The sequence below is a fragment of the Palaemon carinicauda genome, chromosome 22 (genome assembly GCF_036898095.1).
Source record: "Palaemon carinicauda isolate YSFRI2023 chromosome 22, ASM3689809v2, whole genome shotgun sequence".
In the NCBI taxonomy this organism is placed as follows: domain Eukaryota; kingdom Metazoa; phylum Arthropoda; class Malacostraca; order Decapoda; family Palaemonidae; genus Palaemon; species Palaemon carinicauda.
The window spans coordinates 31386863-31401176 of record NC_090746.1 but is presented as its reverse complement, the minus strand read 5'-3'; the positions used below and the strand labels follow the sequence as shown (position 1 = coordinate 31401176).

The 14314-nt window shown below is 48.5% G+C and overlaps 1 protein-coding gene across 3 annotated transcripts in view; it reads right to left on the bottom strand.

Annotated features, from left to right (window-relative positions):
- Vps52 (vacuolar protein sorting 52) overlaps nucleotides 1–14314 on the bottom strand; it is a 341955-nt gene that overhangs the window by 296376 nt on the left and 31265 nt on the right. For all 3 annotated transcript variants that reach the window (XM_068346101.1, XM_068346099.1, XM_068346100.1), the window contains exon 2: nucleotides 5495–5655. In XM_068346101.1, the coding sequence (XP_068202202.1) occupies nucleotides 5495–5632 (138 nt within the window). In that variant the 5' untranslated portion in view covers nucleotides 5633–5655. The remainder of the gene's footprint in view (nucleotides 1–5494; nucleotides 5656–14314) is intronic.

The window sequence follows — 14314 nt, the reverse complement described above, 5'->3', positions numbered from 1 at the left end:
GGGAATGGCTGAGGATATCCCATTAATTGCTAGTGCAAAAAGGGTTACACTCAGCACACTACCCTGAGGAACTCCTTCTTCCTGGCACTTACTCTCTGATAGAGTTTCCCCCACTCTCACTTGAAAAACTCTACGTGAAAGAAATGCCTGAATAAATAGTGGCAGCTCTCCTCTCAATCCCAATTCATGAATGGTTTTAAGAATACCATATCTCCATGTGGTATCATATGCCTTTTCAAGGTCAAAAAATACTGTAACATGGTGCTGTTTGGAAGCAAAGGCTTCACAAATAGATGACTCAAGTCGTATCAACACATCAGTCGTTGAGTGCATTTTTCGGAATCCACATTGAATCGGTGATAAAATACCTTTCTTTTCAAGGTACCATATCAGCCTTGCATTGACCATCTTCTCCATGATTTTACATAAACAAGATGTCAATGCAATAGGACGATAGTTTGCTGCTAAAAACTTGTCTTTACCGGGTTTTAAAAAGGCTAAAATAATGGCTAGTTCCCAAACACTTGGGTAGCTATGATCATGCCATATTCTATTAATAATGCTTAAAATAAATAGCTTTGTATTAAAATGTACATGTTTAATCATTGCATATGGAATTTCATCGGGTCCAGGGGCTGTATCGTTGCAATGAGCAAGTGCGGAATCAAATTCTCTTTCAGTGAAAGGAGAATTATACGACTCTTCCCTTCTTGTTGCAAAATTTAAAATTTTCTTTTCTTCAGTGCTCCTATACTGGTGACCAGGGGCTCCTTCACACTTGCTGGATACATTTGAAAAATGATTAGCCAGGGCATTGCTAACTTCATTTGCTTCAGTTACATACTGGCCATTCACCTTCAACACTGGTGGTGGGTTGGGGGTGAATTTGCCAGCTATCTTTTTTACTTTCCTCCACACAGAAGATGGTGGTGTTCTACTGTTAATAGAGGAAACAAAAGACATCCATGACTGGCGCCTTGCTTCTTTCATGGCACGACGGAACTGTGCTCTACATTTCTTGTACATTATTAAATTCTCATCAGTTCTGCGTCTACGCAATCGTGTTAGAGATCTTCTTGTGGCTCTGTGGAGTGCAGTTAGTTCTGAAGACCACCACGGGACTGGTCGTCGTTTGAATAACCCTGTTGTTTTGGGAATTGAATTGACTCCTGCTGTATGAAGAGTTCCATTCAGTAGGTCTATGGCATCATCAACACTTTCAAACTGTTCTGCTCTCCCTTCGATTTCACTTAGCTCACAAAATTTAACCCAGTCTGCCTTGTCTAGATTCCAACGTGGCGATCTTTGCAAAGGCGGACCCTTGTTGGTGTTTATAATGATTGGTGCATGATCACTAGTATGCCAATCATCTAATGTCCTCCAATCAAAATCAAGAAGGCAGTTAGAGCTTGCAATTGAAAGGTCAATGCATGACAAAGTACCTGTCTGAACATGAAAGTGTGTGGGCTCTCCTGTATTAAGGAGCCCCACATCCTCATTCTCCACAATTGATGAGATAATATTGCCCCTTGTGTTGGCCAAAACATCACCCCATAAAGGATGTCTACCATTCATATCTCCCAGTAAGAGAAAAGGTTGAGGGAGTTGTTGAATGACCTCTGCTAAATCATCATATAAAATATTATCATTTGGAGGTAAGTACAGAGAGCATATTGTATATTTTCTCCCTATATCAATTTGTACAACAACTGCCTGCAGGGTTGTACATATAGACATGGGTATTTGGGGAACATCTCGACGAATGTACATGAGACTTCCGCCATGGCTCCCTGCTTGTTGATTATAAAGTGTTCTATAGCTAACATACTCTCGAGGACTAGGAGTGTTAGAATCAAGCATACTTTCCTGTAGACATACAATTATGGGGGAATGCTCATGAATTAGGAGCTTAAGTTCTTCATATTTCGCCCTCAAACCCTGACAGTTCCATTGCAAAATGGAGGAGAAAACTATGGATTATTTCTGGAAGACATCTTGGATGAGGTCTTCCCATTAGCAGTTTTTAATGTAACATTATTACCAGTATGTTTCTTCAGAGGTGGTCTTGTTATGTTGGGTTTAACGTTGGTGTTTTTCTTTGTATTCTTTTTATCTATTTGTTGAGGTGGATGGTGGACCTCAACTTGAATTTCTGATTTATTCAGTCCATCTTCTGGTTCATTAGAAACATCAACAGACAAAACATCAAATTTATTTGATGTCATAACCTTAACGTTTCTAATGGAGGGTGGAGAGAGAGATGGAGGTCTCTCTCTTTTGCGATTAATAGATGGTGGGATTCGAGGTTTTTGCACCTTTCCCACAACAGGTGCATCAGGTAAGTTAGTCTTAAGTGGAACCTCCATCAGATCAGGCAAGGACATGGCCTGAGAGAGGTTTGTATTACTTTTTGTAATGGCGGCTGAAGGCTGTACAGCAATGGGCAATGACCTAGTGTTAATACACCGTGGTAAAGCCTCAGGAGGTGATAAGGTTACCTCGTTATTTGACATTTTGTCAGATAGTATACTTTTTTTTGAGCTATTGGCAGTGCTAGGTTGGTTTGATTTTAATGCCTTAGCATATGTATTTGATTTATTTAATAGTCTTTTGGCATGGGTCACACTTATGTGTTCTAGGTTAGATTTGTTGAGGGCAGCTTCCTCCAACTTATATAGCTCGCAAATCTTGTCTGTGGATTTGTGATTCGAGCTGCAATTTAAACACCTGGCTCCAAGTGCACACTCTCCATGGTAAGATTTGGAGCAAATACCACACATCTTCTCATTTTTGCAAACTTTGGACGGGTGCCCAAATTTAAAACAATTAAAGCATTGCAATGGCTTCTGCTTGAAGGGTCTTACTTTAATCCTTTCGTTCTCGATAATAATATGAAAAGGTACATCAGCATCCTGGAATGTAAGGATTATCATTGATGTACCTGGGACTTTATGAACTTTCCAAACATTTAATGGACACATGGCCAGTATCTCCTCCTCTGTAAAATCATATAGGTCTCTGTTAAAAACTACGCCCCTTCCGTAGCTAAAATTTAGGTGGGGTTTGACATCTAACTTAATGTCATCATTATTTATTTTCATATTGGACAATATTACCGACTGTGTACTGGATTTGGCATGGATAAGGAAACTATTTTTTCCGAAACGAGATATATCGCCTGGTGCAATAGTTCCTACTTTTTTCTGAATCAATTTGCATATTTTAAAATAATTCCCTGTAACCCCCTTTGATTCAGCTATAAGCCACATCGGTGGTTTTGGATTTCTCTGGGAGGGCATGACTAAATCTGTGCCTTTTTCCACCCAATCGGCAGGCCTGTACACATCTAAATCTTTTGGTACCTTATCGCAGAGAGCAGCCGCGACATTCAAGTTATTAATTTTAATATTATTCAAATTACTTATTGCACTAAATGCTTCGTCATAACTACTATAAGATATCCATGAATCCCAAGTTTCAGCTTCAAGTTTCATCCTTATTTCTTTTATGCATCCATAGCATTCAAATGCTTTACATAGATCATCATAATTTGTTTCTATTGAAATTTGTGTAACATGGAGGATTCGAAGTTTCCTCGTGTTACCCAAATTACTCGATTTAGAAATATCAGTAGAATGGTCCTTTCCCGTTCCGAGGTCATCAACAGAGCTATCCCTTATCACATTAGCAGAGGTCGTCAACAGTGCCGGGGGAGAGTCAGCGTATCCAGGGGATGGGGGTTCGTTCCTTAAAGAATCCATAATAGTAAAGAGAGGGAAAAGAGTTAGTTTGATGTACCTGCTCGAGAATGTTAGGCCATCACGCGTCGGAAAGGAAATTTGCACTCTCTACTATCGGCACAATGAGAGTATACTTCCCAGATGGTCCACTCCATACCCTACCCGAAGGATAGCATCAAAACAGATATAGAGGCACAGGTGTAAGCTGAACCCGCCTGTTAGGACTGAGACCAAGAAATTATGGAATCATCCTCCCCATATCTATAATGACGGGCTTCCGGCCAAAAGCCGAGAGTCCTACCCCAAGCATTGGATCCCCCTGGATTCCGAAGACCCAACACTTGAGAATAGTTCCGCCAAAAAGGTCCAAACCATCTTCGGGATGGCTGAAATCATCCAATACTCTCATATATAGCTTTGAGTGCAAACACCTCCCAACCGCGATACCTCCTCCCACTCATCAAAGCAGGCAGCAATAAAGGATGTATGAACATCCCCGCCGGGGCTACAATGGATGTGAAAACATCCAAGCCATAGGAGAAAAGAAAAAAAAAATAAATAAATATATATGTACATAATATATACACACATATAATAAGGGAAATTTTTCTCATAGAGTTTGGAAAGCAAGACTAAAGAAAGTTTGTGAAATTAGGATAAGGTTGAATTAGTATTGAGAAAAAGAAAAAGGTAAAAGAGAGAAATTTAGATTCGAACTGGGGGAGCAATTTCCCCAAGTTCGAGAGCCCTCTTGCCCGTCACCAAGTTTCAGCACGGGAATTAAATGCCGTGCTGAGGCTTAATGACTTCATCAAGGCATTCTCTCATTAAGAGGGTCGAGTCCTGGAGCAGAGGCCTCATCTCACTGACCAGACGAATACTACAGAGGGGGAACTATCCTCCTTTCTGAGTCACGTTACAAAGCAAACCCTTTCCGACATTCTGATGGTAGATTAAGACACCGGTCAGAGCTCAAGGCTGAAGTGGCACAGTCAAGTACATTTAACCTGAACGCTACAACACTGTTTCGGTCGCCCAAAACACAACTTTGCCCCGAGTCAAATGGCTTCCCGGCAGTTGGAGGTGACGTTGCTCCTCTAGGGGAAGCAACTAACTCCTTAGTACCCCAGAGTTGCCAAGGAGTTATGCCGTCTGCGCTCCTGTTCGATTGCCCCTCGGGAGAACGCAAATGAGAAGGAGCTTTAGAAAGAGGTTTGGGGGTGTGAGAAGAAGAAAAACGCACTTTCCTTGCCCCTAAAGGAGAAAGATTGCATTTAGGCTGCTTCTTTTTGTACCGTCAAAACCTCTCCCATTGGGAGGCAGGCCATTCCCTACACTTTTCACAGGGCGAATCTTGCTCCCAGCGATACCGTCTATACGAAGGACACAGAGAGTGCAGGTCGATATGCACCGATGACATGAAGGTACCGCACGCAGCACCCTCGCACCCAAGACACCTGAAAAGAGAAAGCAAAAATTACAAAGTCAATGGCAGCCTTTGGAGGAGAGAGAGAAGGAGGCCACTCTCTACAAGCCAAAAGAAAAAAAAGGAGACGCAGCTCACGGCCGTGACAGTATATATAGAGGTGACTGAGTACCACCCAGCCACCCCCGGCTACCCACTCAGGTGGTTAGGCAGGGTTGCCACCTATCACTTTTAATCTAATGGCTACCTTCCAGTTTTGCTGAAAGATAATCCATATAAATAACGTAAGGTTTGTTAGTATGGGAAAACTTTAAATCTATGTACTTACCTGTCGAAGCTCTTTTTCAACTGACTGAGAATACTGACGAAGATCCGTGCCTGATGTCAAAGCTTCTCTAATGACATCATCTTCTAGTTGAGCCTTGAAACTTGAGTTTATATCTTCACTTTCTCCCGTTTCACCCATTTTGATCAATGCATCATTTATTTCTGGAGAAGAAAAAATCTTAAAATTTCAGTACAAGAACTCAGCATAATCACAGTATTATAAGAGTGCAAAGAGCAACAAATCCACAAGACAAATATTACCTTACTTCCTGTCTCTACAATAATCTTTCATAAAAATAACAAATTTGAAAATAATTTGTATGTTTCCTAACATACAAACCTGGAGCTATTTATAATAGGGTATTACTTTCGGCGCAGCTGAAAGACGAGCCATTATAATTTTAGTGAGGGATAACTACCCCATCCGCTAGTTAGCGGGTGGGGGGTGGGGTAGACTGGCTACCCCGCTCACTCACACCTCTCGGCTGAGTAACCACTTTGCTTTATTGCAGGACTTCTCGGGGAACGGGGTGGCGGGCCAATTTGTATAAATAGCTCCAGGTTTGTATGTTAGGAAAAATTACAAATTCGGAAATAATTTGTATTTTTCCTAACCATACAAACCTTAGCTATTTACATGGGGTATTACTTTGGGCGTAGCTGAAATGACGAGCCATTAGATTTTTAACGAGGGTTAACTACCCTCTCGCTAGTTAGCGAGGGGGTAGGGGAGGGGTAGCTAGCTACCCCTCCCCCCTCACACACCGGTGACCTGATTCACTTCGCTTAGAGGTAGGACTTCACGGGGGACAGGGCTGGCAGGCAAATATGTGTAAATAGCTAAGGTTTGTATGGTTAGGAAAAGTACAAATTATCTCCGAATTTGTCATATGTACCGTAACCAAAATACAAACCACGCTATTTACATGGGGTGACTTAACCCTTAGGTAGAGTGGAAAGTCCCAGCCTTACTGGCTTTGGCTTTTACCCGGGGACTTAGAATCTGAGTGTGCAGCACTCGAGAAAAGGAGTCCCTGCACCTCGCAAATTCCTTGCTTTGCAAGGAACGTGCGGCCTACATAAGCTTGTGTGTGTGAAGGAAAGAAGTGTGACTCGTCCTAGGAAGTTGACCTGAAGTCCTTTAGATGGAAATCTAGGTTAAGACATTCCCAATACACCCTCCTCAGGGTATGGGGCACGCGACAGTATTATATTAATACTAGGAACACAAGGAAGCATGGTTTACCTGCAGTGGTTTGAGGTCAGCTAAGCAGAGAACCCAGGATGCTGCTTTCCCCAAGAGAGGGGATGATGAAGAAAAGAGTAAGGGCCAGACATACTTTTTCATTCATGCAGTCTAAAACCGGGTAACAATGCCCTCAACCTTCTGCTACCTGTCCATTAACGAGCCTGAGGTTAGACCAGCTGTTGTGCAGCCACCACAAGACCGATAGAGAACGTATCGAGGCTCCTGTGGGTCACGTCCTGCAGGTAGTGGGCTGTGAAGGTCGTTTGACGCTTCCAGACCCCAGCTTGTAGCACCTGCGTCACAGAGAAGTTCCTCTTGAATGCCAGGGACGTTGCGATGCCTCTGACATCGTGTGCTCTAGGGCGATGTGACGGAGGAGGGTCTGGATTCAGGGCATGATGGATGACCCTTCGAATCCAAGCCGAGATGGTATTTTTGGTGACCCTCCTCTTCGTTCTTCCTGTGCTCACAAACAGGGCTTGCACGTGAGGACGAACTGCAGCTGTTCTTTTAAGATAACGCCTCAGCCTCCTTACTGGGCATGGTAGGAGATGGTCTGGGTCATCTGTTACAGAACGAAGACTCGAAACCCTGAAGGAGTCGAACCGTGAGTCCGGAACTCCAGGATTTTGAGTCTTTGCAACAAACTCAGAGACGAACCTGAACGTTACCTCCCCCCATCCCCTTGAATGGGCGACGTCGTACGAGAGACCATGAAGTTCACTGACACGCTTGGCTGAAGCCAGAGCGAGCAGGAACACCGTCTTCCAAGTCAGGTGACGATCAGAAGCCTGGCGTAATGGTTCGATCGGAGGTCTCTTAAGAGCCCTGAGAACCCGAACCACGTTCCATGGAGGAGGTCTCACTTCCGACTGAGGGCAGATAAGTTCGTAGCTTCATATGAGTAGAGAAAGTTCCAGCGAGGAGGAAATGTCCAATCCTTTCAGCCTGAAGGCCAGGCTTAAGGCTGAGCGATAGCATTTCCCCGCCGAGACCGAAAGGTGCATTTCCTCCCGCAAGTATACAAGAAACTCCGCTATTGCTGGAATATTGGCATTGAGGGGAGAGATACCCCTCCCACGACACCAACCACAGAAGACTCTCCACTTTGCCGGTAGACCCCTGCAGATGACTTTCGCAGGTGTCGAGACATCCTCTCCGCAACTTGTTGCGAAAAGCCTCTCTCTGTGAGATGCTGGATAGTCTCCAGGCGTGAAACCGAAGCGATGCTACGGCTTTGTGGAAGATGTTGCAGGGTGGTTGCCTGAGTAGCTCGTGTCGTGGGGGGAATTCTCTCGGGAGTTCCATCAGGAGCTGCAGAAGGTCCGAGAACCACTCTGCATGATGCCATAGCGGAGCTATCAAGGTCATCGACAGGTTGACCGATAGTCTGGTCTTGTTGAGCACCCTTCTCATCACAGAACGGTGGGAAGGCGTAGAAGTCGATGTTGTCCCACCGTTGTTGAAAGGCATCTTGCCAGAGTGCCTTGGGGTCAGGGACTGGGGAGCAGTACAGCGGCAGCTTGAAATTCAAGGCTGTCGCGAACAAGTCCACTGTTGGGGAACCCCACAAAGTCAGGACTCTGTTGGCTACTAGAGGATCCAAAGACCAATCAGTACTCACTATCTCCGAAGCTCTGCTCAGACTGTCGGCGAGCACATTCCTTTTGCCCGGAATGAAGCGAGCTGATAGTGGTATCGAGTGGACTTCGGCCCATTTCAGAATCTCTACTGCAAGATGGGATAGCTGTTGTGAAAAGCTACCTCCCTGCTTGTTGATATAAGCCACTACTGTGGTAATGTCGCTCATCACCACCACAGAGTGTCCCGCCAGGGTCTGTTGGAACTGTTGAAGGGCCAGATATACGGCCTTCATTTCTAGCAGATTGATGTGGAGGTACTTTTCTGATTCTGACCACCGGCATGAGATCCTGTGGTTCAGAACGTGGGCCCCCCACCCTTCTTTTGACGTGTCCGAGAACAGCATCAAATCCGGGGGAGGACGAGGAGATCCACTCCCTTTCGAAGGTTTCCGTAGGTTAACCACCACTGCAGGTCCGTCCGTTCCGCAGGCCCCATATGGACCAGAATGTCCAGGGAATCGTAGCCTTGATTCCACCTGACTTGAGCCGCCATTGCAGGGATCTCATCCTGAGGCGGACGTTTGGAACTAGACAGGCCAAAGAGGACAGGTGACCTAGAAGACGTAACCAAGATTGGGCTGGAAGCTCTTCCCGTCTGAGGAAAGGCTCTGCGACCCTCCTCAGCCTTGCTATCCTGTTGTCTGATGGAAAGGCTTTGTGAAGATTGGTGTCCAATATCATGCCTAGATATATCAGTCGTTGAGATGGAAGCAGAGAAGACTTCTTGAGATTTACCATGATCCCTAGATCTTGGCAAAGTCCCAGAAGCTTGTCTCGGTGTCGAAGAAGGGTAGACCCGAGTCTGCCAGGAACAGCCAGTCGTCCAGATAGCGAAGGAGACGGATGCCGATCCTGTGTGCCCACGAAGATATCTGGGTGAACACTCAGGTGAATACCTGTGGTGCTGTGGAGAGACCGAAACACAGCACCTTGAACTGGTAGGTTTTGTTGTCTAGGCTGAATCTCAAGTACTTCCTGGAAGACGGTTGGATTGGGATCTGGAAGTACGCGTCCTTTAGATCCAGTGTGCACATGAAGTCTTGCGGTCTCACTGCGAGTCTGACCGTCTCTGCTGTCTCCATGCTGAACGGAGTTTGTTTGACAAACTTGTTCAGGGCTGAGAGGTCAATGACGGGTCTCCAGCCTCCAGACGCCTTCTTTACAAGAAAGAGTCGACTGAAAAAGCCTGGGGAGCCGTCGACGACCTCTTGGAGAGCATCCTTATTGAGCATGGTCTCGTCTTCTGCCCGAAGGGCTAGCCCCTTTGCCGATCCCATGGCACAGGAGCTCAAAGACACTGGATTCGCTGTCAGGGGAGGAAGAGATGTTATGAACGGGACGCGATATCCTTGGCTGATCACAGAGATCGTCCAGGAATCGGCCCCGAGTTGCTGCCACCTGAATGCGCAACTCTGCAGGCATCCCCCCACTGGTGGACACGCAGGGGGATTGCCAATTCTAGCGTTTGCGGCCTCGGCCGCTCCCTCTAGGATTCTTGTCTCCCCTGGAGGACTTTCCACCCTTCCTGTCCTTGACAGGAAAGGGCTGCTGTTTGGACCCCTTTGCCTTTGCTGCCGGAGCCGGTTTCGATGTCCTAGACTGACGAGGCTGTTGTTGTTGAGGTGCTGGAGGCTTGTAGGGTCTGGATATAAGAGCCCTTTGAAAGAGAGAATCGTGATTCGATTTCCTCCACCTCTCAGCTGTCCGTTCCACATCCTTGGGTTCAAACAGGCTCTTTCCAAGGATGGAAGAGTGACTGAGCTTGCAGACATCCATGGCTGGGACCTTCGCATGGAACCTCTCGGTCACTGCATCACGACACTTCAAGACCGAGTTTGCCCACAAGTTCGAAACTTGGTGAGCTAGAAACTCGATGGTGCGCGTGCCTGAGAGGAGAAAAGTCTCCATGGCCTTCCTGGTGCTCTCCTTGGACAAGTCCTCGGATCGCAACAGGATTCCCAGAGACCCCAGCCAGACATCCAGCCACGAAGTGGCCTGCATGGCACACTTTGCGACTTTCTCCTGGCTCAAGATCTCTGTAGCCGAGAATGTCACCTGCCGGGCGGAGATTTTCTCAAGAGAAATTCCCCTGGTGATCTCTTCCACAGAATGGTGGAGAGGAAGAGCTAAACAAGACTCCCCCATGATCTCAAAGTACCTCCTCTGTTGTACGCGAGGAGGTGGGAGGAGTTTGTTGCCGGCAGAGGAACGGCTTTTGGAGGCGAGCTCGGAGAGCTGGCTCTCAACCTTGTCTCTGTCGCTCTTAACCCCCTGGGACCAGGGCAGAGCCGCACTGGCCTTCGGAGGTTTTTGAGTGCCGTAGACTTGGTCCAGAACCGTATCCTTGCCTTGGCGAGGGGCGGTCTCCGGGTCCTCGAACCTGTTGAGTTGCCTCATCAGACTCAGGACCTGCCAGAAGGCATGCTCCGACTCATGCAGCTCTCCTCCTTGTGGACTGGCAGCAAAGTCTCCTGTCCCCAGCTGCTCTACTTGGGGGGACACATGGACGTTCTCCTGGGGTCTTGCTGGCTCTGGTCGAATCCGGGATGAAGACTTAGGGACGGTCTTCGAGTCCTTGGGCTCCCTCCTAGGAGAGATACAGGACTCCAGTAAAGAAGTCTGAGGGCTCCTCTCTGCTCCTACACGAGACGATTCTCCTACTCGAGGTGGGGTTCCTCCCATTGGTGCCGTGGGAGAATGTCTCACCTCGCTGGACTCTCCTGAGGACGGAAAGGCTTCGTCCACAGGAGAAGGAGAAACCGTCTGAGAGGGGGAAGGGGCCTTCCTGACGGACTTCTTGGGAGCCAGTTTAACCCTAGGAGAAGTCACCACGAAGTCCACTCCTCATCTTCTCTTCAGCGGGGACGAGGCTGCCGTTGGTTTGAGGCCTAGATCAGCGAGGGCCGGCCTAATAGCCTGGACGACCGCTTTGATCAGAGACCCAAACCAAGGCTGACGGCTGACAGACTCGGTGTCAGCAACTCCCGCTGGAGGGAAGGGGATCGGGCGATCCTTAGGAGTAGACACCACAGGGCCTTAGATCTCTCTGAAGATTCTTCCTCCTCCTGCAAGTGCAGGACGATGATCTGGAAGTACGCGCTCCAGAGGACTCGCAAGGTTGCCCGTGCTGCGAAACCCGGCGGGAATCGCGCTGGCGCAATGGTAGAATGGCGGGTTTGCGCCCGGCCGAACGTTGGCGCACATGCGCGCGGAGATGAAAGCGCGGGTGCGCGTGGGCAAGTGAGTGCGTGGGCGAGTAGGTGAAAGTGCGCGTGGGCGCGCAGGTGAGGGTGCGCGCGGTTGTAAGGGAGAGCGCTGGCGGGCGGGAGAACGACGGCGCGCAGGGAAGCGATGGCGCGTAGGGTGAGAAGGCAATCGACTGCGCACAGGCGAGTTAGCGCGTGGGCGCGTAGGAGACCTTCGGCGATCTGACGTACGGGCGCGCGGGCGCGTTGGAGAGCGTTTGCACGCAGGCGAAAGATCGCGCGGGCCGCGGGAGATCGCTGGCGCGTAATGGCGGTGTCAGGAGGTATCAACTGGAACGCAGGACCAGAAGGTGAAGTGGCGCGTAAAGGCGAACGCTCGCTGGCTTGCACCGGAGACTTCTCGTGGGCGCGCAGAGACTCGAACAGGTCTAGAAGAGCGCACAGGAGAGTGCGCGCGATGGCGCGCAGGCAAAGGTTGGCGCATGGGCGAGGTCTGCGGGCGCGCAGGAGATCGACGGCAAGGGGGCAAAGGAACAACCTCCTTGCCTGCACCCAGATCCGGAGATCGTGGGCGCGCGGGCGAACGTTGGCGCACATGGAGCGCATCAGGACCAGGACGCGCAGATGTGCGCTGGCGAGTAGGCGATCGTGGGCGCGCAAGGTGCGCAGCAGGAACAGGGCGCACAGATGTGAGCTGGCGAGCAGGAGAGAGCTGGCGCACAGGAGATCCCTGATGAGCAGGAGAGCGCTGACGTGCAGGTGAGCGCTGGCGTGCAGGCGAGCAGGAGATCTACGGCGAGAAGACGTGGCTGCAGGAGATCGCTGGCGCGTTGAGTCCAAAGGGTCCACAGCAGGAGAACGTGACCGCGCAGGTAACACCTGGCGCTTAAGGGACTTACTCTCATTGGGAGATAAGCCCTTATGCCCCGAAGGGACCGGTACCCGTTGGCAAATGAGGGTCGGTCTCGACCGCCGACATCAACGTTCCACAAGGGCGGTCGGGAAGTCCAGGGCACTTCCGCATGATAGAGGCCAACTTCCAAGCACACGAGCTGTAAGAAAAAGCAAAAAAATTAAGGCTGTCAAAAAAGCGAGGGTGAGACAGACAGGTCTGATCATCACCCGAGCCAAAAGTGAAGTGAATCAGTTCACCGGTGTGTGAGGGGGGAGAGGTAGCTAGCTACCCCTCCCCTACCCCCTCGCTAACTAGCGAGAGGGTAGTTAACCCTCGTTGAAAATCTAATGGCTCGTCATTTCAGCTACGCCGAAAGTAATACTCCATGTAAATAGCGTGGTTTGTATTTCGGTTACGGAACAAATACAAATTACTCCAAATTTGTTATTTGTTCCAACACAGATACAAACCTTCGCTATTTATAATAGGGTGACTTACTCTTAGGAGGGAGGAAGTCCTCACCAACTGGCCTTGGTCATGACCCGGGGTCCTCTCTATTTCGATCTGTGATCGAAAGTATAAGGGACCCTACCCTCGCTAAAATCAAGTGCCGATATGAGGTAATGCACTGATAGCGGCCTGCAGAAGCTTGTGTGTGAGTGGAACTAACAGTGTGGCTTGTCTTTAACATAGGAACTCGAGTACAGAACCTAATGTTCTTAAAGACTTACCTAATACCCTCCCTCTAAAAGGTATTGGGGACGTAAGAAAGTATTCTTATATACTTAGGAGGCACAAGGGAAATGGGTCTTATCAACAGCGAGATGAGGTCAGCTATGCTGAGGCTTGTGGAGCTGTTTTAGGTGAAAGGAAGAAAGGAGCCGGGCATTCTTACTCATTCATCCCAGACTAATCCGGGTAGCCTCCCCCCTCAACCCTCTGATACTTGTCCATCAAGGAGCCTGAGGTGTTTACACCATTTGTTGTGGAACCACCACAGGACCAATGGAAAAGATCTCCATGTTCTTGTGGGTTACGTCTTTGCAGGTAGTGGGTCTTGAAGGTCGATTGATGCTTCCACATGCCCACTTAAAGTATCTGCACCACAGAGTAGTTTCTTGAACGCCAGGGAAGTAGCAACGCCAGTGATGTTACGAGCTCTGGGTCTTAGGATGGAGGAGTCTAGATCAAGAGTAACCTCAATTGCCTTCCGATCTCAGAGGGGAAGGAAAACATTGAGGTCCTCCTCTTGACCTTCCCCGTGCTGGTCAACAGTGCCGACACACGGGGGCAAGCTGGAATCGTTCTTTTAAGGTAACCCTACAGACTCCTCACTGGGTAAAACCCCAGTTGATGGGTTTCCGGTTACCGAACGAAGACTCTATATGAAATGGGCTGCACCTAGGGTACAGCACACTCGGATTTGAGTCTTGGCAATCCACTCAGGGACGCCGCTGAGGATTACTTCTCTCCGTCTCCTAGAGTAGGAGACATCAGAGGTTGGATCATACAACACACTAACTCTCTTGGTCAAAAGTCCAAGTGAGTAGAAAGGGCGTCTTCCGTGTAAGGAAGCGATCTGCTGCTGGGCCTAAGGTTCGTAGAGAGGGGTCTTCAGAGACTGAAGGACCTGAACCGCATTCCCAGGAGGAGGTTGAGATCCGACGGGGACAAGTTATCTCAAAGTAAAGGCACCGATGGGAGAGAATCCCCTTCCACGACATCAGTCACAAAGGACCGAACACTTCGCCTGGAAGACCGACGCTGAAAAGTGTCTGAGGTGCCAAGACATCTTTTCCGTAACCTGTTGCGAAAGGCCTCTCTGAGA